This window comes from Aegilops tauschii, chromosome 3 (assembly GCF_002575655.3).
Source record: "Aegilops tauschii subsp. strangulata cultivar AL8/78 chromosome 3, Aet v6.0, whole genome shotgun sequence".
Lineage (NCBI taxonomy): Eukaryota > Viridiplantae > Streptophyta > Magnoliopsida > Poales > Poaceae > Aegilops > Aegilops tauschii.
The window spans coordinates 286,249,983-286,273,418 of record NC_053037.3 but is presented as its reverse complement, the minus strand read 5'-3'; the positions used below and the strand labels follow the sequence as shown (position 1 = coordinate 286,273,418).

Sequence of the window (23,436 nt, the reverse complement as noted above, 5' to 3'; positions counted from 1 at the left end):
TAATATGCTCCTAAGTGGGAAACCGTTTAGGTTTTGATCGATGTGAACATGTTTGCAATTTGGAATGTGACGGGACGCGGCCTCCCTGTTCTTCTAAAAAAATTATGACGAGACGCATGCTCAAAATTTATTGACGGTTCTCTCAAAAAAAATTACTGACGGTTATAAGTGCGGCACTATTCCCGGAAGGCGTAACGTGGGCACGTACGCCTTCTCGGCCGCGTACGTGGCGTTTGCACCATAGGGTGCACCGTAATAGGCAATGTCAGCACACGTCTTGTTCCAACAACCGTGCGCTCTCGTTATTATCATCGCGCATGCTTCTTTTAATTAGAATGTGTGTGCCCGTCTAGCGCACACACGTTGATCTATATAACTGTTTCAGTTTGTTGTGGCTAATCGCAAACAGTTCATCCATGTGAAGTGTATGCCATGAATCGCAGACACTTTGATATGGCTGACCCGTTTCAATTATGTTGTCTAATCACAAACAGTTAATCCTTCTGACGCGTATGCCCTCAATCACACACACCTTGATCTGGCTGACCGTTTCTTTTGTGTTGCCTAATCACAAACAGTTCATCCGAGTGAACCGTATGCTCTATATCGCACACGCCTTCATCAGGCTGCTCGTTTCTTTTGTTCCGCCTCATCGCAAACAGTTCATTGGACTGAACCATATGCCCTGGATCGCACATGCAACTAAAATCTGAACCGTGTTTGATGGCTCCACCATCGTAAACGTTTTGCACCTTTTTTACGGTTCTTTTACACCACCGTTTGCGATTATTGCATCGCACACAGTTTCGTCGAAGGGTCTCTGATCGTAGTCTCGCGTTAGCAGCATCCTGCAGTAGTGTATATTCATGATCATTGCCTTAGATATCGTCATAACTTTGCGCTTTTCTATCAATTGCTCGGCAGTAATTTGTTCACCCACCGTAATAATTTCTATCTTGAGAGAAGCCTCTAGTGAAACCTATGGCCCTCGGGTCTATTTTCCATCATATAAGTTTCCGATCTACAATCTCTAGTTTCCTATTTACTTTCTTTGCAATCTTTACTTTCCGTTCCATAAACCAAAAGTACCAAAAATATTACTTTACTGTTTATCATCTCTATCAGATCTCACTTTGCGAATAACCATGAAGGGATTGACAACCCCTTTGTCGCGTTGGTTGCAAGTTTGTGTTTGTTTGTGCAGGTATTCGGTGGCTTGCTGTGTAGTCTCCTACTGGATTGATTCCTTGTTTCTCAAAACTGAGGGAAATACTTACGCTACTTTGCTGCATCACCCTTTCCTCTTCAAGCGAAAAACCAACGCATGCTCAAGAGGTAGCAAGAAAGATTTATGGCGCCGTTACCGGGGAGATCTACGCCAAGCCAAGACATACCAAGTACCCACATAAACTCTCATCCCTCGCATTACATTATCCACCATTCGCCTCTCGTTTTCCTCTCCCCACTTCTAAAACAATTTTCGAAAAGATTCGCCTTTTCTTCGCCCTTCTTCTGTTCGTCTTCTTCGTTTGCTTTTTGTGTGCTCGTGTGTTGGATTGCTTGCTTTGTCACGATGGCTCAAGATAATACCAAATTGTGTGACTTTTCCAACACCAACAACAATGATTTTATTAGTACTCTGATTGCTCCCGATGCTAATGCGAAATCTTGTGAGATTAATACTGCTTTGTTGAATCTTGTTATGAAAGATCAATTTTCCGGCCTTCCCAATGAAGATGATGCATCCCATCTTAATAATTTTGTTGATTTGTGTGATATGCAAAAGAAAAAAGATGTGGATAATGATATTGTTAAGTTGAAGCTATTTCCGTTCTCGCTTAGAGATCGCGCTAAAACTTGGTTTTCATCTTTGCCTAAAAATAGTATTAATGCATGGAATAAGTGTAAAGATGCTTTTATTTCCAAGTATTTTCCTCCCGCTAAGATCATCTCCCTTAGGAACGATATTATGAATTTTAAGCAACTTGATCATGAACATGTTGCACAATCTTGGGAGAGGATGAAATTGATTATTAGAAATTGCCCTACTCATGGTTTGAATTTGTGGGTGATTATACAAAAAAATATGCTGGATTGAATTTTGCTTCTAGAAGTCTTTTAAATTCGCCCGCGGGAGACACTTTTATGGATATTACTTTAGGAGAAGCTAGTAAACTCCAAGATAATATTATGGTTAATTATTCTCAATGGCATATCGGAAGATCTTCCACTAGTAAAAAGGTGCATGCAATTGAAGAAATAAATGTTTTGAGTGGAAAGATGGATGAGCTTATGAAATTTTTTGCTAGTAAGAGTGCTCTTATTGATCATAATGATATGCCTTTGTCTACTTTGATTGAAAACAATAATGAATCTATGGATGCGAATTTTGTTGGTAGGAACAATTTTGGTAATAACGCGTATAGAGGCAATTTTAATCCTAGGCCGTTTCCTAGTAAGTCCTCTAATAATTATGGTAATTCCTACAACAATTCTTATGGAAATTATAAGAAGATGCCCTCTGAATTTGAGAATAGTGTTAAAGAATTTATTAGTTCGCAAAATAATTTCAATGCTTTGATTGAAGAAAAATTGCTTAAGATTGATGATTTGGCTAGGAACGTGGATAGAATTTCTCTTGATGTTGATTCTTTGAAACTTAGATCTATTCCACCTAAGCATGATATCAATGAGTCTCTCAAATCCATGAGAATTTCCATTGATGAGTGCAAGGAAAGAACCACTAAGATGCGTGCTAAGAAAGATTGGTTTGTAAAAGTGTGTTCTTCTAGTTCCCGTGAAAATAATGATGAAGATCTAAAAGTGATTGATGTGACTCCTATTGAATCTTTGTTTTCCAATGTTAATCTTGATAAAGATGGGACTGTAGATGAGTCAACTTTAGTTAGAAGGCGTCCAATGATTTGAAGTTTTTAGATCTTGATGCAAAAATTGATAAAAGTGGGATTGGAGAGGTCAAAACTTTAGATACCAATGAGCCCACTATTTTGGATTTCAAGGACTTTAATTATGATAATTGCTCTTTAATTGATTGTATTTCCTTGTTGCAATCCATGTTGAATTCTCCTCATGCTTATAATCAAAACAAAGCTTTTACTAAACATATGGTTGATGATGCAATCTTATGAAGAAAAGCTTAATTTGGAAGTTTCTATTCCTAGAAAACTTTATGATGAGTGGGAACCTACTATTAAGATTAAGATTAACGATTATGAATGCTATGCTTTGTGTCATTTGGGTGCTAGTGTTTCCACGATTCCAAAAACTTTATGTGATGTGTTAGGTTTCCGTGAATTTGATGATTGTTCCTTAAATTTGCATCTTGCGGATTCCACTATTAAGAAACCTATGGGAATACCGACAATTGAGATATGACGTGTGAATTCAAAACTTCTAGCAACCCTATTGCTTTGAAGTGAATGGGCGATAGTTTCATTCTAAGTCTTTCGATAATTGAATCACCATTCTAACTTTGGTCGTGCAGCCCAGCCCATATTTTGAGTGCACCTTTCAACCATTGTTTAAGTTTGTATGTTTTTTCCTTGAGCATACATCATCATATCATTGGATATGACAAATGTTATCTCCTTGTTCACATAATTGTGGAAATCCACCTTTTTGTAAATCTCAATGAATTGTCGCTGAGCCCATCAGCCACCTCCTCACCCTCCCCTTGATTTAAGGATGAACTCTTGCTTTGGAACTCGCTTCCATAGTTCAATTCCCGAGAATCTTAAAATGTCATCTCGACAATTTGTGTTGCACTTTCTTCTCAGGCATCCTGAATCTGAGTTATCCTAACACCATTCAGATCTGAATCTCGGTCAGATATGATGGTTGGAACATATTTCCAAGAGTTATAACATTGGTCTTTATGTGACCCGGTAAGGTGATGTCGTGCCTAGCACACCTGGCCGGAGGTCCTATTGTTATAGATTCCTTTTCAGCAAGTTATCCATTCTTCCATGAGGAAGTTGTAAGACTTATTCCACAAGTTATTCCTGATGGATCCTTTGTGTTTCCAAAGTCTGACCTTTGCTTCAAGACCATGTCGATGCTATCTCGAAGCATGTTTGTGATACTCCGATTTTCAACAAGAACATTTGGAGCCCAATGCTAAATGTTTCCTGCTCAATTATCCAAACACCGCTGTATGGGTAATGTCATGAAATTTCTCTCCCCTACCTAAAGAGTTTTCTGCATTATATCCTGTCATGGATATCATGCTCTGCTTGTCCTTGGGAAGGATATACCCTTGAAATATGTGTTTAAACGCATCTTCCTTTCCATTGTTCTGCTTAAACCTGATGATCATATTTTCCTTTCCATTGTTTGGTTTAACCTTTCTTGTGATCTATATGATCTAAGCAGTGATATTCTCCTGCTTATGTAAACACCTTGGTGTACAATTCTGTCAGCAAGACCCTATTACTATTATTGATGACATTCCGGTAGCCACCGATGGACGAGAACTTTGCCTAATGGTCCGCCTCGTTCCACGAGCAGGAAAATGGTTCTCTTCGTCCCTCGCCCTTGGTATCGACATTGTTGCTGACATAACTGATAGGCTACCCTTTGACATGTCTTGCTATCATGACCGTGCAAGGTGTCAACGCCTTTCCTACTTTTAATCACATGGTGGGCCCATAACCCACAGTTCCACAGGATCGAAACCTGACTCTCGTGTACACCCCCTGTTTCCAAAGTTATTCCTCACGCTTGGCTCCATATGTAATTCATGGGCCACCTTCCTAGTGATCTAATCTGGTAACAGACACAATACTTAATCTCGTTGCTCTGGACCCCTTTCACACTTTGTTTCAGACATTGAACGATTGTCTATCCGTTTGAAACTTCTCGTGGTACCTTCTTACTTTGTTCTCGGTATCTTCTTAAGTTTCCATTCGGGAGATACTTATGCTTCTTCCCCTGAATTAACCGTCCGATGCCCAATCTTGTTAGAATCCAACCTTATAGGGTTCTCCCCTCTTATCCTTTCGTAAGCACGGTGAAGATCCTGAAGAAAGGATGCCGACTTCATCATGATGACCTGAAGCAGAGAAATGTAGACATCAATGTAATGGATCGACCGCTTCGAGAAGAGCAACCAAGATCGAGAACGCTCGTTAGAATATCGAAACCAGACCTTTCCCCTTGCTCTACCTCTTAAATCTCGGGACGAGATTTCTTGTAGTGGAGGAGAATTGTGACGCCCGGATAATCAAGCTATAGTAAACCTCTGCTAATGTTGTCACGTCACCATGATTACTGTTGATAATCTCGCGATGATTCAAAACTCGTTCAAATTCGAATTTGAAATACAGTCAAACTAGAAAAGTTTTCAAAAGCCAAAACTAAAATGTTCTAAATGTAGCAAGTAATTCATAATACATATTGGTGGAGAAGACACACTGTTGTAAAGTAGTTAAATGCACTAAAATAAATAAAATAGTGGTAGATCTATTAATTAAATGCTCATAAATTAATAGACAAATACAAACTACTTTCTAAAATTTGCTAAATTGCTTGTGGCAGTGGGATATTTAGTAATACTAATTTAGGGACTATTATTGTATTTTATTTAAACTAAAATCTATTAAGGGTTAAAAGAAAACAGACTTAGATAAAACAAAAGACAAAACCAAAAGAAATAAATAAAAGCGGAAAGGATCCCCCCCCCCCGGGCCAACCGGCCCAGCTCCTAGCCAGGCCAGGCCCAACTGGCCAGCCGGCCGGCCCACCCCACTCCCCATAACCCCCCTGGCAACGAAACCCTAACCCTATCCACTCCCCACTCCCCCCCCCCCAGTCGCCCCCTCCCCGATCCCGATCTGGATCGGGGCATCACCGTCGCCGCCGCCCGAGGACCTCGCCGGAGACCACCTCGCCGGACCTCCCCGCTGGCCTGCCTCGTCTACGTCGATCTCGTCGTCCCCGTCGACCATCCCGACCCCCGTTGCCCCGTCCCTACGAACCCGACGTGAGCCGCGCCCCTCCCCTCTCCTCCTCATGTCTCCCTCGCGCACGCGCCGCCCGTGCCCGCTGCCGCTCGGCCACGACCTTGGCCGCGGCCCCCCCACGCCGACCGCACCCGTCTCCTCCGCGCGTCGTCCCGCTACTCCCTCGCGCGCGCGCACACGCTCACTCCCCTGCGCCCGCCGCGCTCACCGCGACCCGGGGCCATCCCTTCCACCGCGCCCCTCGCCTTCGCCGGCACGCCCCCGCGCCTCACGGCCCCTGCGGTCGCCCAGCGACGCACCGGGCGCGCTCGCCGCTGCCACGCGCGCCGCTCCGTCGTCGCACTCTGCGCCGCGCCACCGCGCCTTCCACGCTGACCCCTGCCACGCCCGCTCGCTCCCATCGCACCCGCCCTCTCTCCGCGCCCAGCGCGACCCTGCACGCGCCCCTGCCCTCCCGCGCGGCCGCCTTGCTCGCCGTGGCCGTGCTCCGGCGACCACCCCGCCTCTGCCGCCGTTGCCGTCCTCCAATGGCCGCGCCTGGCCTTTCCCCTGCTCTGCCCCGCCTGCTGCCTTCCTCCGCCGCTCGCCAACGCCCCTCCCCCACTGCTCTGCGCCGCCCTGGCCGCGCCCCCTCCGGCGACCGCACGGCCTCGTTGGCCTCGTCCGCCACGGCGGCCCTAGTTCACCGCACTGGCGCCCGAGCGCTCACGGAGCCCTGCCCCGGTTCCCCCTCGCCCGTTACCCAGCGCGCCCGACCCGCTATGGCCCCCCGGGCCTATCACAAGGGGCCCCACCCCCAGAACGTTTTTATTAAAAAAATAAAAGTAAAAAAGTAAAAAAATAGAAAAATATTAGTTAATTAATTAACCTAATTAATTGTGTTTAATTAAACTAATAACTAATTAACCTAATTAACTACTATCGTTAACTTAACTAATCTGTTAACTAAACTAATTAACCTGGTTAGTTAGTTAGCAGTCAATGACATGTGGGACCCACACGTCAGCGACCCAGTCAACACCTCTGTTGACTCCTGACGTCATGATGACGTCAGCATGTACTGTTCTGGATAATGTTGAATTAAATTAATTAGATAAATCCTAAAAATGTTTTAAATCTTTTAAAATTAATATAAAATAAACCGTAACTCGGATCGAAATACTTTCTACATGAAAGTTGCTCAGAACGACGAGACGGATCCGAATACATAGCCCGTTCGTCCGCCACACACCCCTAGCATATCGAACACTCAACTTTCCCTCTCCGGTTCATTTGTCCGTAAACGCGAAACACCGGGGATACTTTCCCAGATGTTTCTCCCCTTCGCCGGTATCACCTCTTACCGCGTTAGGGCACACCTAACACCGCTGTTTGCTTTGTCATGCATCTGTTTGCATTATATTCATTGTTTCTTCCCCCTCTTCTCTCCAGTAGACTACGAGACCGACGCCGCTGCTGGTGCCCCGACCGACTACGTTGTTGACGACCCCTACTTGCCAGAGCAACCAGGCAAGCCCCCCCCTTGATCACCAGATATCGCCTATTCCTTCTCTCTACTGCTTGCATTAGAGTAGTGTAGCATGTTACTGCTTTCGGTTAATCCTATTCTGCTGCATAGCCTGTCATTGTTGCTACAGTTGTTACCCTTACCTGCAATCCTAAGTGCTTAGTATAGGATGCTAGTATTCCATCAGTGGCGCTACACTCTTGTCCACCTGCCATGCTATACTACTGGGCCGTGATCACTTCGGGAGATGATCACGGGCATATGCTATATACTTTATACTGTTACATTACTTATGATACTGTTCGGAGATGGGGGCTGAAGGGGCAGGTGGCTCCATCCCGGTAGAGGTGGGCCTGGGTTCCCGACGGCCCCCGACTGTTACTTTGAGGCGGAGCGACAGGGCAGGTTGAGACCACCTCGGAGAGAGGTGGGCCTGGCCCTGGTCGGCGTCTGCGGTTACTTCAAAATAACACGATTAACGAGTTCTTGGTATTTGATCTAAGTCTGGCCATTTGGTCTATATGCACTAACCAACTACGCGGGAAAGATATGGGCACTCGACATCGTGGTATCAGCCGAAGCCTTCGTGACGTCAGCGACTGAGCGGCGCGCGCCGGATTGGTCTGCGTAACGCAACTTCCTTTGAAATGGAGGTTGCTAGGTCTGCTTCCGGCCGCCCTCGCAACATGCAGGTGTGCAATGGGCAATGGGCCCAGACCCCTGCGCCATAGGATTTAGACCGGTGTGCTGACCTCTCTGTTGTGCCTAGGTAGGGCTGCGACGTGTTGATCTTCCGAGGCCGGGCATGACCCAGGAAAGTGTGTCCGGCCAAATGGGATCGAGCGTGTTGGGTTATGTGGTGCACCCCTGCAGGGAAGTTTATCTATTCGAATAGCCGTGATCTTCGGTAACAGGACGACTTGGAGTTGTGCCTTGACCTTATGACAACTAGAACCGGATACTTAATAAAACACACCCTTCCAAGTGCCAGATATAACCCGGTGATCGCTCTCACACAGGGCGACGAGGGGAGGATCGCCGGGTAGGATTATGCTATGCGATGCTACTTGGTGAACTTACCATCTACTCTCTTCTACATGCTGCAAGATGTAGGCTGCCAGAAGCGTAGTCTTCGACAGGACTAGCTATCCCCTTCTTATTCTGGCATTCTGCAGTTCAGTCCACTGATATTGCCCCTTTACACATATACCCATGCATATGTAGTGTAGCTCCTTGCTTGCGAGTACTTTGGATGAGTACTCACGGTTGCTTTTCTCCCTCTTTTCCCCCTTTCCCTTCTACCTGGTTGTCGCAACCAAATGCTGGAGCCCAGGAGCCAGACGCCACCGACGACGACGACTCCTACTGCACCGGAGGTGCCTAATACTACGTGCAGGCTGCCGACGACGACCAGGAGTAGTTTAGGAGGATCCCAGGCATGAGGCCTGCGTCTCTTTCGATCTGTATCCCAGTTTGTGCTAGCCTTCTTAAGGCAAACTTGTTTAACTTATGTCTATACTCAGATAGTGTTGCTTCCGCTGACTCGTCTATGATCGAGCACTTGTATTCGAGCCCTCTGGCTTGTATTATGATGCTTGTATGACTTATTTATGTTTTTAGAGTTGTGTTGTGATATCTTCCCGTGAGTCCCTGATCTTGATCGTACACGTTTGCGTGCATGATTAGTGTACGATTGAATCGGGGGCGTCACAGAGGCAGCCCAATTTTATTTTTCTTCTTGATTTTTAGGTCCTTTTTGCTTTGAATAAATCATCTAGCCTCTGTTTAGATGTGGTTTTGTGTTTTAATTAGTGTCTGTGCCAAGTAAGACCTATGGGATAGCCTACAGTGATAGTTAATTTGATCTTGCTGAAAAACAAAAACTTTTCCGCTCATGAAAATAATTCTTGTTCTTAGAAGGAGCGTGATAAAATGCTGATTCTTTTTGAAGAAGATTAATCAACAAATTATCTAGGATTTCCTATTTTCTCAGGATTTTTGGATTTACAGAAGTATTCGAAATATTCAGATTGCTATAGATTGTTCTGTTTTTGACAAATTATGTTTTTCGCGTGTTGTTTGCTTATTTTGATGCATCTATGGCTAGTATCAGGGAATGAACCATGGAAAAGTTGGAATGCAGTAGATATTACACCAATATAAATAAAGAATGAGTTCACAACAGTACCAAAAGTGGTGATTTATTTTCTTATACTAACGGAGCTTACGAGATTTTCTGTTGGAGTTTTGTGTTGTGAAGTTTTCAAGTTTTGGTAAGGATTTGATGGACTATGGAATAAGGAGTGGAAAGAGCCTAAGATTTGGGATGCCCAAGGCACCCCAAGGTAATATTCAAGGATGTCAAAAATCCTAAACTTGGGGATGCCTCGGGAAGGCATCCCCTCTTTCGTCTTCGTCTATCGGTAACTTTACTTGAGGCTATATTTTTATTCACCACATGATATGTGTTTTTCTTGGAGCGTCTTGTATGATTTGAGTCTTTGCTTTTTAGTTTGCCACAATCATCCTTGCTGTACACACCTTTTGGGAGAGACACGCATGAATCATGATTTATTAGAATGCTCTATGTGCTTCACTTATATCTTTTGAGCTAGGCAATTTTGCTCTAGTGCTTCACTTATACCTTTTTAGAGCATGGCGGTAGTTTTATTTTATAGAAATTGATAAACTCTCGTACTTCACTTATATTATTTTGAGAGTATCTCAACAGCATGGTAATTTGCTTTGGTTATAAAATTAGTCCTAATATGATAGGCATCCTAGAGGGATATAATAAAAACTTTCATATAAAGTGCATTGCATACTATGAGAAGTTTGATTCCTTATGATTATTTTGAGATATGAAGATGGTGATATTAGAGTCATGCTAGTAAGTAGTTGTGAATTTGATAAATACTTGTGTTAAGGTTTGTGAGTCCTGTAGCATGCACGTATGGTGAACCGTTATGTAACGAAGTTGGAGCATGAGATGTTTTTTGATTGTCTTCCTTATGAGTGGTGGTAGGGACAAGCGATGGTCTTTTCCTACCAATCTATCTCCCTAGGAGCATGCGCGTAGTACTTTTTTTCGATGACTAATATATTTTTGCAATAAGTATGTGAGTTCTTTATGACTAATGTTGAGTCCATGGATTATACGCACTCTCACCTTTCGGCCATTGCTAGCCTCTCTAGTGCCGCGCAACTTTCGCCGGTACCATAAACCCACCACATATCCTTCCTCGAAACAACCACCATACCTACCTATTATGGCATTTCCATAGCCATTTCGAGATATATTGCCATGCAACTTTCCACCGTTCTGTTTATTATGACACGCATCATCATTGTCATATTGCTTTGCATGATCATGTAGTTGACATTGTATTTGTGGCAAAGCCACCATTCATATTTTTTATACATGTCGCTCTTGATTCATTGCACATCCCGGTACACCGCCGGAGGCATTCACATAGAGTCATATTTTTCTTCTAGTATCGAGATGTAATTTTTTGAGTTGTAAGTAAATAGAAGTGTGATGATCTTCATTATTAGAGTTGTCCCATGTGAGAAAAAAAGAGAGAAAGGCCAAAAAAAGAGAAGGCCCAAAAAAGGAGAAAAGAAAAAAAGAAAAAAAAGAGAGAAAAAGAGAGAAGGGACAATGTTACTATCCTTTTTGCCACACTTGTGCTTCAAAGTAGCACCATGATCTTCATGATAGAGAGTCCCCTATGATATCACTTTCATATGCTAGTAGGAATTTTTCATTATAGAACTTGGCTTGGAAATTCCAATGATGGGCTTCCTCAAAATGCCCTAGGTCTTCATGAGCAAGCAAGTTGGATGCACACCCACTTAGTTTTCTTTTTGAGCTTTCATAAACTTATAGCTCTAGTGCATCCGTTGCATGGCAATCCCTACTCACTCACATTGATATCTATTAATGGGCATCTCCATAGACCGTTGATACGCCTAGTTGATGTGAGACTATCTCCCTCTTTTTTTGTCTTCTCCACAACCACCGTCTATTCCACCTATAGTGCTATGTCCATGGCTGACGCTCATGTAATGCGTGAAAGTTGAAAAGGTTTGAGAACGTCAAAAGTATGAAACAATTGCTTGGCTTGTCATCGGGGTTGTGCATGATTTGAATATTTTGTGTGGTGAAGATGGAGCATAGCCAGACTATATGATTTTGTAGGGATAAGCTTTCTTTGGCCATGTTATTTTGAGAAGACATAATTATTTTGTTAGTATGCTTGAAGTATTATTGTTTTTATGTCAATACAAACTTTTTTTTGAATCTTACGGATCTGAACATTCATGCCACAATAAAGAGAATTACATGGATAAATATGATAGGTAGAATTCCACGTCAAAAATTTTGTTTTTATCATTTACCTACTCGAGGACGAGCAGGAATTAAGCTTGGGGATGCTTGATACGTCTCCAACGTATCTATAATTTTTTATTGTTCCATGCTATTATATTATCTGCTTTGGATGTTTTATATGCATTAATATGCTATTTTATATGATTTTTGGGACTAACCTATTAACCTAGAGCCCAGTGCCAGTTTCCGTTTTTTCCTTGTTTTAGAGTTTCGCAGAAAAGGAATACCAAACAGAGTCCAAACAGAAGAAAACTTTCGCCATGATTTTTCTTGGACGAGAAGACACCCAGGAGACATGGAGTGCAAGTCAGAGGAGCCTCGAGGCGGCCACAAGGGTGGAGGGCGCGCCCAGGGGGTGGGGCGCCCCCCGACCTTGTGGGCTCCTCAATAGTCCCCTGACCTAATTCTTTCGCCTATATATACTCTTATACCCCAAAAACATCCAGGGGAGCAATGAAACCACTTTTCCACCGCCGCAACCTTCTCTACCCGTGAGATCCCATCTTGGGAACTTTTCTGGCATCCTGCCGGAGGGGGAATCGATCACGGAGGGCTTCTACATCAACACCATTGCCTCTCTGATGAAGCGTGAGTAGTTTACTTCAGACCTACGGGTCCATAGCTAGTAGCTAGATGGCTTCTTATCTCTCTTTGATTCTCAATACAAAGTTCTCCCCGATGTTCTTGGAGATCTATTCGATGTAATACTCTTTTGCGGTGTGTTTGCCGAGATCCAATGAGTTGTGGATTTATGATCATGTTTATCTATGAATATTATTTGAATCTCCTCTGAATTCTTATGTGCATGATTTGATATGTTTGCAAGTCTCTTCGAACTATCGATTTGGTTTGGCCTACTAGATTGGTTTGTCTTGCAATGGGAGAAGTGCTTAGCTTTGGGTTCAATCTTGCGGTGTCCTTTCCCAGCGACAGTAGGGGCAGCAAGGAATGTATTGTATTGTTGCCATCGAGGACAACAAGATGGGGTTTTCATCATATTGCTTGAGTTAATCCTGCTACATCATGTCATCTTGCTTAATGCGTTACTCTGTTCTTATGAACTTTAATACTCTAGATGCAGGCAGGAGTCGGTCGATGTGTGGAGTAATAGTAGTAGATGCAGAATCGTTTCGGTCTACTTGACACGGACGTGATGCCTATATTCCTGACCACTGCCTTAGATATCGTCATAACTTTGCGTTTTTCTATCAATTGCTCGGAAGTAATTTGTTCACCCACCGTAATAATTTCTATCTTGAAAGAAGCCTCTAGTGAAACCTATGGCCCCGGGGTCTATTTTTCATCATATAAGTTTTCGATCTACAATCTCTAGTTTCCTATTTACTTTCTTTGCAATCTTTACTTTCCGTTCCATAAACCAAAAATACTAAAAATATTACTTTACCGTTTATCATCTCTATCAAATCTCACTTTGCGAATAACCGTAAAGGGATTGACAACCCCTTTGTCGCGTTGGTTGCAAGTTGGTGTTTGTTTGTGCAGGTATTCGGTGGCTTGCTGTGTAGTCTCCTACTAGATTGATACCTTGGTTCTCAAAACTGAGGGAAATACTTATGCTACTTTGATGCATCACTCTTTCCTCTTCAAGGGAAAAACCAACGCATGCTCAAGAGGTAGCAACAACCCCTTTAATACGTCGGGTTGCGAGTATTTGTTATTTGTATGTATGTGTCGTTCACGTAGTGTTGCGTGGTTCTCCTACTGGTTCGATAACCTTGGTCTCATCACTGAGGGAAATACCTACTGTTGTGCTGCATCATCCCTTCATCTTTGGGGAAATACCGACGTAGTTCTAGTAGGCATCACTCAGCAATAAAAGTAAACTAGTAGAATGTCCGTGCGTTGCTACAGGCTACAATGAATATAAATGAATCAAATAAATGACTAAGATCGTCTTCAAGGTCGAAGCTCATTACTCCCTCATAAGTTCGGGCTTGTTCTGACATCAAACGGGTGCCCAGCGGGGTCTCCAAAATCCACCCGTCTCGTCAGTCCGGGCTCCACCAAATCCAGCCCATGTGTAGGGAACAATGTGGTTGTCCGAACTATCCGTCATGTTATCTTCAATACACAGTCCCAACACAAAACCCCACCCCACAACGCACCCTCCCCTTTTCCTGCCGGACCCTCCCCTTCCTGCTCGATTTCCCGCCGTACCGGGACATTTCTCGCTAGAGCCCTCTCCTTTAAAACCGGATGGCACCCACCTCACCTTCGCCATGGCACCCTCTCTCGTTCACATCGTACTTCCTCATGGACGACCAAGGAGGAGTTCCTCACCAATCACCTTGCTCTCGCCATGATCCCCCGTGTTCCATCCGCTATTGCCATCAATAGGGGACTTGGCGTGCATCGCCCATGACGCTCCCCGAGGCAAGAAGGCAGATTTGGTATCTCCTGAGCCATTGCCACGTTGTAATATATACAGTTGAATGGCATGCATTACAACAAAACAAAAATATGGTGTCCATTGACGGGATGCAACTGATACGCCGCTCTGTCCGTTATTAGCGCTTAAAGCTAACATCTCTTTTATCTTTGTTTTGGGTTTTCTTTTAATTTTTTGTGTATAATTTCCTTACCCAACATATTAGCAACACTTCGACTCATTGTCCGCTCCTTCCCTTCACTCCTACTGCACGGATTCGCTCTCGCCTCTCTTCTCTCGCGAGGAAAGAAATCATGCCACGTCTATCTACTGCCATCCCACCTCATGTACTCCATGTCGTCGCCCCTACATCTCCTCCACCTACCGAGTCCCATCCATCATCACCTGGCGGAAGGTCCAAGAAACCTCACCTTGTCACCCGTCATCCTGGTGTCCCATCGGCCGCACGAGCATTGTCGCCTGTATCAACGCACGAGCATGCAACTAGTTGGATAAAACAGCTGGAGGCATGAAGGATCCAACTCACCTAATAAGTAAAAGCAATTCACTTCTAACACTTGAATGGAATTGCCAAGCCTATGATGAATGAGAACGAAAAGCACAGGAGGGTCAACTCCAATACAAACAAGATAAGTTAGCTAAGTGTCCCTATTAGGCATGTTAAAAGTGAATTTTGTATGGGGCTAATTTGAATGGCTATTGAGATGCTAGATACCTCTTTGAGACCTTTATCTCTTGTTGATACAGTTGCACCAGACAGTAGATCGAGATAAAAAAATTGAATGCATCAAAAGATGGCATACATGAGAAAGCACATTTAATCATGTTTACTAATCTTCTCTAAGAGGGTATCATCTCTATAGAAAGCAAATGGTCTTTACATCAGTGCATAAAAGATGGCATACGGTTCTTGATACTTTTATTCACTTTTGGGACAAATAAATAGACTGTACTACTGTCGTACACCATAACAGTAATTTTGTGATGTATAATTTGATAAGAGAGACACTCATGCCAAAAAAGAAAAGAAAAGTAGTGCTAAACAAAACTACCCTTTGTTCACATCTGTTCATGGAAGAAGACGGATCCAATACATGTCGCAAGAAAATGTTTGTTTCAATTGCAAGACCATTACCACAAAATTATTCCATGCAATAACTCCCCAGTAATTTTCTTTTCATTCGTAACATCACACGAACTAATAGACCAATTAAGAATCTATTTATATATTAACCAACTAATCAAGAATATGTGGGTACACATGTATGTATGATCGACAAGTATATACGGGTATATCATACGTGTGGTTGATCACTAATCAGGCCACGTGGGCGGCGCCATGCCTGCTTGCTTCCATGTGGCTGGAGTAATAACGCACGTTCTTGGTGTTGTTCCATCCAGCAATCAAACCCTAGCACCACTTGCAGTTCATGTCCTGAGGTACAGTATGAACTCAGCTGAGCAACATGGCAATTGAACGAAGCTAAGTAATCCGAACAATTTCACAAGTGCCAGGAAATAATCAGAGGAGATGAAAGAAACAAAAATAGGCAAAACTTGTTCAGCTAATTATCCCAATGCTTTTGTGAACCAAGTGTATTCATTAAGGAATAAGGAAAGCATATAGAAGAGAACCAATTATGTATATTTTGCCTATATAGCACATAATAGACTTTTCTTACAAGCAGGAGTAGATGAGAAATAGGTCACAGGGAAGAGACAAAGAGTTCATGGGTTCCAGAATCGAGAATTCCAGTGTGTATATTAACAAAAAGCTAGACGAGAAAACAGTAAGACAGCTCAACTAAAGGAAGGTACATCATTTATGGTTGCCCTGGTACTTATCTAACATGCAGAAACATTTCATCATTGCAGAGAGTATCAAAAGTTTAGCAAGGACAGGAAATAAAGCACCAACAAAAAGCTTGCCGGCATAATAGTATACCATAATAATGATAACACAAAACCAGGAAATTTCAATCAGATTTGCAATTCAGGCCAAAAAATGTATATACTATAATATATATAACACAACCATCAAGTCTTACTTAATTACTCAAGAGCTAATTGTTTTTAAATGCTTTGATCCGCTGCTTCAGTACAGCAGTTAAAGAACATAATGAACCACTGCCAACAAATTTCAGTTAACTAACATACGGGTGACTAAAAACAATTAAATCTACTAGCAAAAGAGCTCGTGCGTTGCAACGGGAGAAAAAACACAACACACACTCTTAACTGAACAACCATCACTCAAGACCACAATAGGTCCATCTCCTTTATTTTAGCGACGCATCATATTTGTGTTGCCGCTTATCCTTCTTCTCACCCTCGCCGGCGATGGCCTTAAGTGTTCACACAAACCAAAACATGTTTGTATGTGGTTAATCCTAAGACGTCTCTCTCTCCCTCTCTCCTCCCTCTCCCTCTCTCTCTCTCGCTTTCTCTCACACTCGCAATGAGAAATCTGTACAAAAAAAAAATGGATCATGCGCTATAGTTATAAGTTTGCTTCCAAAACAATATCTAAAAAATATTTAACAGGTAAAATTAACATCATATTCAGATTTCACACATTTTTCTAATCAAATTTCATATATAACATGTTGAAATCGGAGTTACGGTTTAAAAGATACGTATAATTTAGAAAACCATTTGTTTGACTTAATTATCTTCTAAAATAATATTTATAAATACTTAACAGGTTAAAATAATCTTATATTCGTATTCTACATATTTTTCTAATTAAATTTTATATATAACATGTTTAAATCGGAGTTACGGTTTAAAAGATATGGATGGTTTAGAAAAGCATTTGTTTGACTTAAATATGTTCCGCGGATGGAATACCTAAAAAGTCAGGGGGGTTTCGAAAAACTGTAAAATAACGGTTCGGTGTGACTTAAATCCGGCTGCGGGTTGATTTCATGAAAACGCAAGGGCTTTTACGGACGGGCAGAAACCCTACGTGCTTTATTATTAGGTAGAGATAAGTAAAGTAGACTAACAAATACTCATGACCACGAGTGCATCACTGATTGCAGAAAATCCCGGATAAGGGTAACAAATCAGGCCCAAAAATTGTATACTACACTGATAACACACAACCAAAAAAATCAGTAAGGTTCCTAATTCAGGAAAAGGTATACTATACTAAAAACAACAACCAGGAAATCTAAGTTAGTTTCGCAATTCAGGCCCAAAAACGCATACTCTACCAACAACACACAACACACGACGTGCTCAGCACTTCATGCTGCTAATCACTAGATCGTACCTCCAAGTTGCAATGGATACACATGTGGTATTGCCACTCAATGGTGTACCCTTCAAGAATTAGGAACAACACTAATCAGAGATGATCAGGTTCAATACATTGGAAGGATAGCCTGGAAAAATCACTGCACAGCCAAAAGTGTACATTTTTCATCTTCCAATATTGGAAAAGCTTAAAAAATAGATATAGTTCCATTTTTCCTTCTGAAAGTATAGACTAATGCGGTTGAAAAACAGCTCCTCTCTCTGGTTGAACAAACAGATATAGTTCCATTCTACATTCAAAAAGTATACATTAACACGGTTGAAAAACAGAACACACCCCCAGCTGTTAAAAGTCACTTCATTTTTTTAGTCAACAAAAATTATACTCCATCTTTTCCGAATTTCGAGGCAAGGCTAAATTTCCTTCTACTAAACCAAAAAATAAATAAATTCAACTAAGCTACGAGAGGTTTTGTAAAAAAAGATTTTAGTGTGATCTTTGGTATTTCAGGTGCAACCGAAGCTAGCCACCATTCACAGTTAGACATTCTAAATCCAAATTTTAGATAGTTTTCAGTTTAAACTGAAGCTGTAATAGAGCATACGCAATGCCACAATCGATGAACACCAAAATAACGTTCAGTTAATTACTCAGCGCCAGATAATCAACGCACCACTACATGGTACCATAAATCCATAATAACTAATTAATCTTCAACAATTGTAGGCATCATTCGTACTTAGAAAATGTAAAGCCAAATTGCAGATAGATTTTCAGTTTAACCTGAGGCTATAACCTTATAAGCACTAACACATTTGATGAACGACAAAACAATGTTCAGCACTACCACATGTAGTCTGAATCTTCCCTGAACTTTTAAGTTTGACCACCCCTAGGCATATAACTGCAGCCTGACGAAGACGACATTGCTCCATGCATGGGAGTCTTCATAGATTCAACTCGAACAAAGAAGAAGATTTATTAATGGATTCAAATTGTTAAGACAAAGCTATTGTCCTCTGGCCCAAGTGAAAGGATATAACTGGAAACGTGGGTAGATACCTTGATGGAGCGGTCCTGTTCAAAGGCTAGGGAGGTCTTGGAGAAGACGACCTTCCGGGTGAACAGCCTCTGCAGGGACTCCACCTTGGCACCAACTTCCTGAGGTTGCCAATGCTCCTTCATCAATTGTAGTTGAAAAGCAAAACTAAACAAAAAGGAAACCTTGTGGCTGCGAGTTCACGGCCGCCTACAAATTTTACAAAACCAAATTTTCGTAGATAAAACAAATTAAAAGAACAACAAAATTACAAATGTCCAAACTACATCTTAATAATGCTCACGTCGCTCGTCCGACAAACAAAATGTTGTGCCTACAATTCTACCTCCTAAATATGCATTTTGGTCGCTCCACTCCAGAATACTAAACTCATCATGTTAAAACATGAAACAAGGGAAGATATGCCGCCACCAAATTATGCCCGAGACATAAGTTGCTTCATCTTTTTTCTACGAGACCTAATAAAGACATGAACATAAGCCTGAAGGTCAAAACTTTTTTAACAGTACATCATCCATCTGACTATCAACTTCAATCAGTATTGAGATATGGTACAAAAAAGTGGCGAATGGGCATATTCCGTAAGCTTTCATAATATTCAATACGACAAATTAAGCAACAACAAAAAATTAATGTACATGTAACTAACTCATCAAGGAGCCTAAAAAGGTAATTTTGTTAGAGCATTACAACATTCACATGGCTAATCTTGACTTCCCAAATCTATCCCATTGAATACCAATTATTCTTTATTTGGATTCTCCAGAAAATCAAATCTCCATAATAAGCACAAGAGAAGAGCAACATGAACTTTTCACGATCTATAACATGAATAAAGGAATACCAGACTGTGCAAAGTTGAAACTTATGTCCAACTATAAACTTGGTCCAAACTACCAAATATCGTTAGTAGAGAAGTAATCCTCGCACCAAATATAACACCAAGGCCACATGCATGATTTTTCACCAAAATAAGGAAAAGGTCGGCACATATAAATATATATCTCCAAACTACCTTGTCAAAGATGAAAATAAGTACTTCATGAATCCGAACGCAATATAATTTTTGTTATTAGCAGCATAGTAGTGCTTGTTTGACAATGAATATCCTTGCCTCAAATGATTGCAACTTGCAAGTGGATGCAGATGCCGGCTTGCTAATTTGGCAAAGCTTGGAACTCATACCCGAGGATTCAGAGAGAAAAGCAACAAGATATTGAGCATCGTAGAATTGGCTCAGTTGTGAGACCAGCCTGGCAAATTCGTTGAGAGGAAATTGACAAGCTTCTTCTACAAGTAAATCTAAGGCTGGTTCAGCCTTAGAATGTACATGTCTAGTACTCTTCTACTACAAGTCCTATTACATGTCTAGTACAGAGATAAAACTTGACAAGCTTCTTCTTCTTCTTGTACAAGTTATATTACATGTGTAGTACAGAGATAAAATTATAAATTCTTTCCATGAACCAAGAATTGGAAGCAAGCGTGAATAAACTGTAGCCAACACAAATCATGTAATGTAAATTGTGCCAAGAACTTGATTTTTTTAAGAATCAGAACTAAAATTTTCTTGGCTATGAGAAAGATTGTCAACAAATTGGCTTGAATTGTACCTGCATTGCCACAGTGAACCGCTCCTTCGGATCGGGGTCATAGGCCTCAATCTGTTTGGTAGTCTTATTGGTGAAGTAGCCCAAGGTGAGATCGTTTTGGGCAAAATGGAAGGTGTACAGTGCCTTGGAGAAGTACTCAGATTTGGGTAGGATCTCATGATAAATTCCACCTGTAGAGGAAAATATCAAAAATTACTTTCGCGTTCTCTGAAATCTGAATGAAAATATGGAACATGACACGGCTTTACTCCTCACCCATTCTGTTATACACAAACTGGAATCTTGGTGAATTGTTCAAACTCCCAGATCTGCACATCCAAGTAGATCAGGCTGTAAATGAATGTCCAAAAAAATATGAGGCTGTAATTGGAGATGCATATACTCCAATTAACATAGATGTGAGTATGTGACTGAGAGTATGAGATAGATGATGCACTGACGTATGTACCAGCCGGCCAGCACCTCCGTGAGAGTTAATGAAAGACATTAGACATGAATTGAAACAACCGAACAGGTACAAAGTACGCAGAAATATGAGTTAAAACTAACACAAAAACTGTCTGTTATAAACAAACAACATATAGCATAAGAATGGATGTGATTGCAATACCCTGACATTCAAGTGCGTGTGAACTACAAATTTACTAATACAAACTGAGGAACATAATTGGGAGCTAGGTCCACGAGATTGACATTCACAAAATGAAGCGACAATTGAACCTTAACAGACAAGACGACTTATACACACGTTAATGCGTTAAAAGGTAAAAATAACACCTAAACTCTGTCACTGGCAGAAGATTTACATGGAGTTATCACGGCTAAGCTAATGGCACAACCACTTTAGTATAATCCAACTATGCTATGTTGTGTTAGTGCACATGAAGGTAAAGGAACACCGAAACCAGCAACTCTATTAGTTTCATTGCTAGAAGACAATTGCGCATGAAGGTAAAGCAACATCACAAGCAGCAACTCGATTAGGTTCATCAGTAGAATTAACTTCAAGGAGTTAGAAGGCTAAGCTATTGGAGAAACATGCTTTCAAGGATAGCTTAATCTATGTTCGAACTCTTGTTGTACGTGTTTTGCAGTCTGCCAGTGCCCCGCAAGGAAACATATTCATAACATGGAGAAACCCCATAATATTGAACTATATGCACAAACAATTACATTAGACTTGACTGGACCTATATAGATTCGTACTATCAAATCCTGGCAGATAAGCTAGTAAATTTAACAGGGTGAAACACTTGGAGATGCATTAACCACGCAACAGAAAAATAAGAGCAAGCGTGGATGCTCAATCTAAGTGACTCGCGTTTTACAAGCATCCACATGACTCTGATTCATCTGCTATCAGAAACACGATCAGAGTGGCAACATCACAGTGCCATAGCTATCACGGGACATCAGAACAAAATCAAATCCATAGAGTGGTCAGCTATATGATGTTTCAGCTAAAAAATCAGCTACCCCAAGAACACTAATCCCGGCAACCCGAGGCTGCTCATGCGATCTATGAGCAAGCGTGGCACAAGCAAGAAGGGATCTACCCACCTCGAACCACCTAAACCGCACGGATCACCACCTCCCCACAGATCTACGGAATACGTGAGAAAATCGAGATGCGGGGCGAGGGAGAGAGAGGGAGGGGGTGGATTGACCTCATTGGGGTCGATCCAAACCTTATCCTTGCCGCACTTGAGGACGCTCGAGGCCTGGCGCTTCTGCAGCTTTAGCGACACCATCTTCGCTGTTGTTCTTCTCCTCCCTTACCCGTCGTCTGGTTGTGGCGCAAGGGTTTGGGAAATGCGGTGCTGGCGGCGCCTTATAGTTCTGGGGCGATTAGGGTTTCCCTGGCTCAAGATTTGGGCTGCGGTATCTGCTCGACATGGCAGCGGGCGCAAGGGAGGTCGGGGACGGGCTGGCGCGGAGGCTGGGAGACGTAGGGCAGCGAGGTGACGGCTGGCGGCGGAGCTCGCCGGGCGGGCGCATGCGGCAGCGGCTTGTTCGAACACGTAATGTGTACCCTCTACGCCGGGGTGATGCACCGCAGCTCACGTCGAAGGAGTCTCACCGGAAGCACGATTCGCAAGTCGACTGGCAAGAGCTTTTGGGGACCCGAAACCCCACACTCCCGGAGGGACCCGTTGGGGAGTGCGGCAGCTATGGGCTGCCCTAAGTCGGTCAAGCCGCTCCTAGAGCCTCGGTATTCGCAGCTCTCCAACACGAAGAACGACGAAGAACGAAGGAGTAAGAACGAGGGAGGGACAAAACGTAGATGAAAAAGTAGTAGATGTGTTTTTTGCGATTGTGTGTTGTTTAATTGGCCGTCACCTCTCATCTATTTATGAGGCGGCTGGACTTCCCGTACAAGAAAATGACTAAAAATTCCGTCCAAAACATCAAAAACCCTAACCTAACTCGGACAGGAATCTCTGGTAATTTCCCGGATCAACCCGGTCCCACCGATTGGTTCGTTTCGGTCCCACCGAGTGAACGTTGCCAACTCTCTGTATCCTTCTGTAATTTCTCGGATCAACTCAGTCCACCGATTGGTTTGCTTCGGTCCTACCGAGTGAACAGTGCCAACTCTCTGGTAAATTTTCGGACCAACTCGGTCTCACCGAGCAAACACAACTCGGTCGGTCCGAAATGACTCCGCAGCTTTTGTTTCTAACCTTATTTTGCCTCCACAGGTTGCATATGACCTCGGATTAAGATGATTTTTATATCAAAATCGATCGTTTCGATGAGACCAAGACAACTTATGTAGATCATTTTTCCATACGAGGCAATCCTGGGGGCGTAATCAGCCGAATAGTGTTCTGGATACAAAATCTCGATATTTCGAACACAACTTCGGTCTTCGAGATGAGATCGGATGGCGATGGCCCAAACTTCAAAGATGTTCATATCGACAATATGAAACTTTTTAATGTAGCTCACTTCTCCATTTGAGGCCATATTAATTAAGTTCTTGATCGTACCAAAATCTGGTGTCAACACATGCCCCCCTGTTTTTGGGCAAAACTTGCGTGCCGAAAAATAATTTGCAATGTATTTGTTCTAAGGACGATGTCAACACTCCATCGGCCATTTATTTTTCTCAAGATGATACTTATGTATCGGCCATGTTTATGCTAAGGGCGATAGTTATTTATCGGCCATGTCTTTGCTTAGGATGATAGTGATATATCGGCCATT

At 42.4% G+C, this 23,436-nt stretch overlaps 1 protein-coding gene across 15 annotated transcripts; it reads right to left on the bottom strand.

Annotated features, from left to right (window-relative positions):
* Window positions 1–15,382: 15,382 nt before the first annotated feature.
* LOC109739069 (GDSL esterase/lipase ACHE) lies at window positions 15,383–22,363 on the bottom strand. 15 transcript variants are annotated; one of them, XR_012204913.1, is made up of 5 exons: window positions 21,915–22,358; window positions 20,482–20,534; window positions 20,227–20,396; window positions 18,365–18,802; window positions 15,383–15,726 (listed from the first exon to the last, which is right to left on the bottom strand). XR_012204913.1 is itself a non-coding variant. In XM_073510423.1 (5 exons), the coding sequence occupies exons 2-5, from the start codon at window positions 20,483–20,485 to the stop codon at window positions 15,703–15,705; spliced, it is 297 nt and encodes a 98-aa protein (XP_073366524.1). In that variant the 5' UTR covers window positions 20,486–20,534; window positions 21,915–22,363; the 3' UTR covers window positions 15,383–15,702. The 15 variants fall into 15 exon arrangements, 6 of the variants coding, with proteins under 6 accessions (XP_073366524.1, XP_045090732.1, XP_073366523.1 ...); XR_006672127.2 differs by having other exon boundaries at window positions 18,365–18,714; window positions 21,915–22,353; XR_012204914.1 differs by having other exon boundaries at window positions 18,616–18,802; window positions 21,915–22,352.
* Between the last annotated feature and the right edge of the window lie 1,073 nt (window positions 22,364–23,436).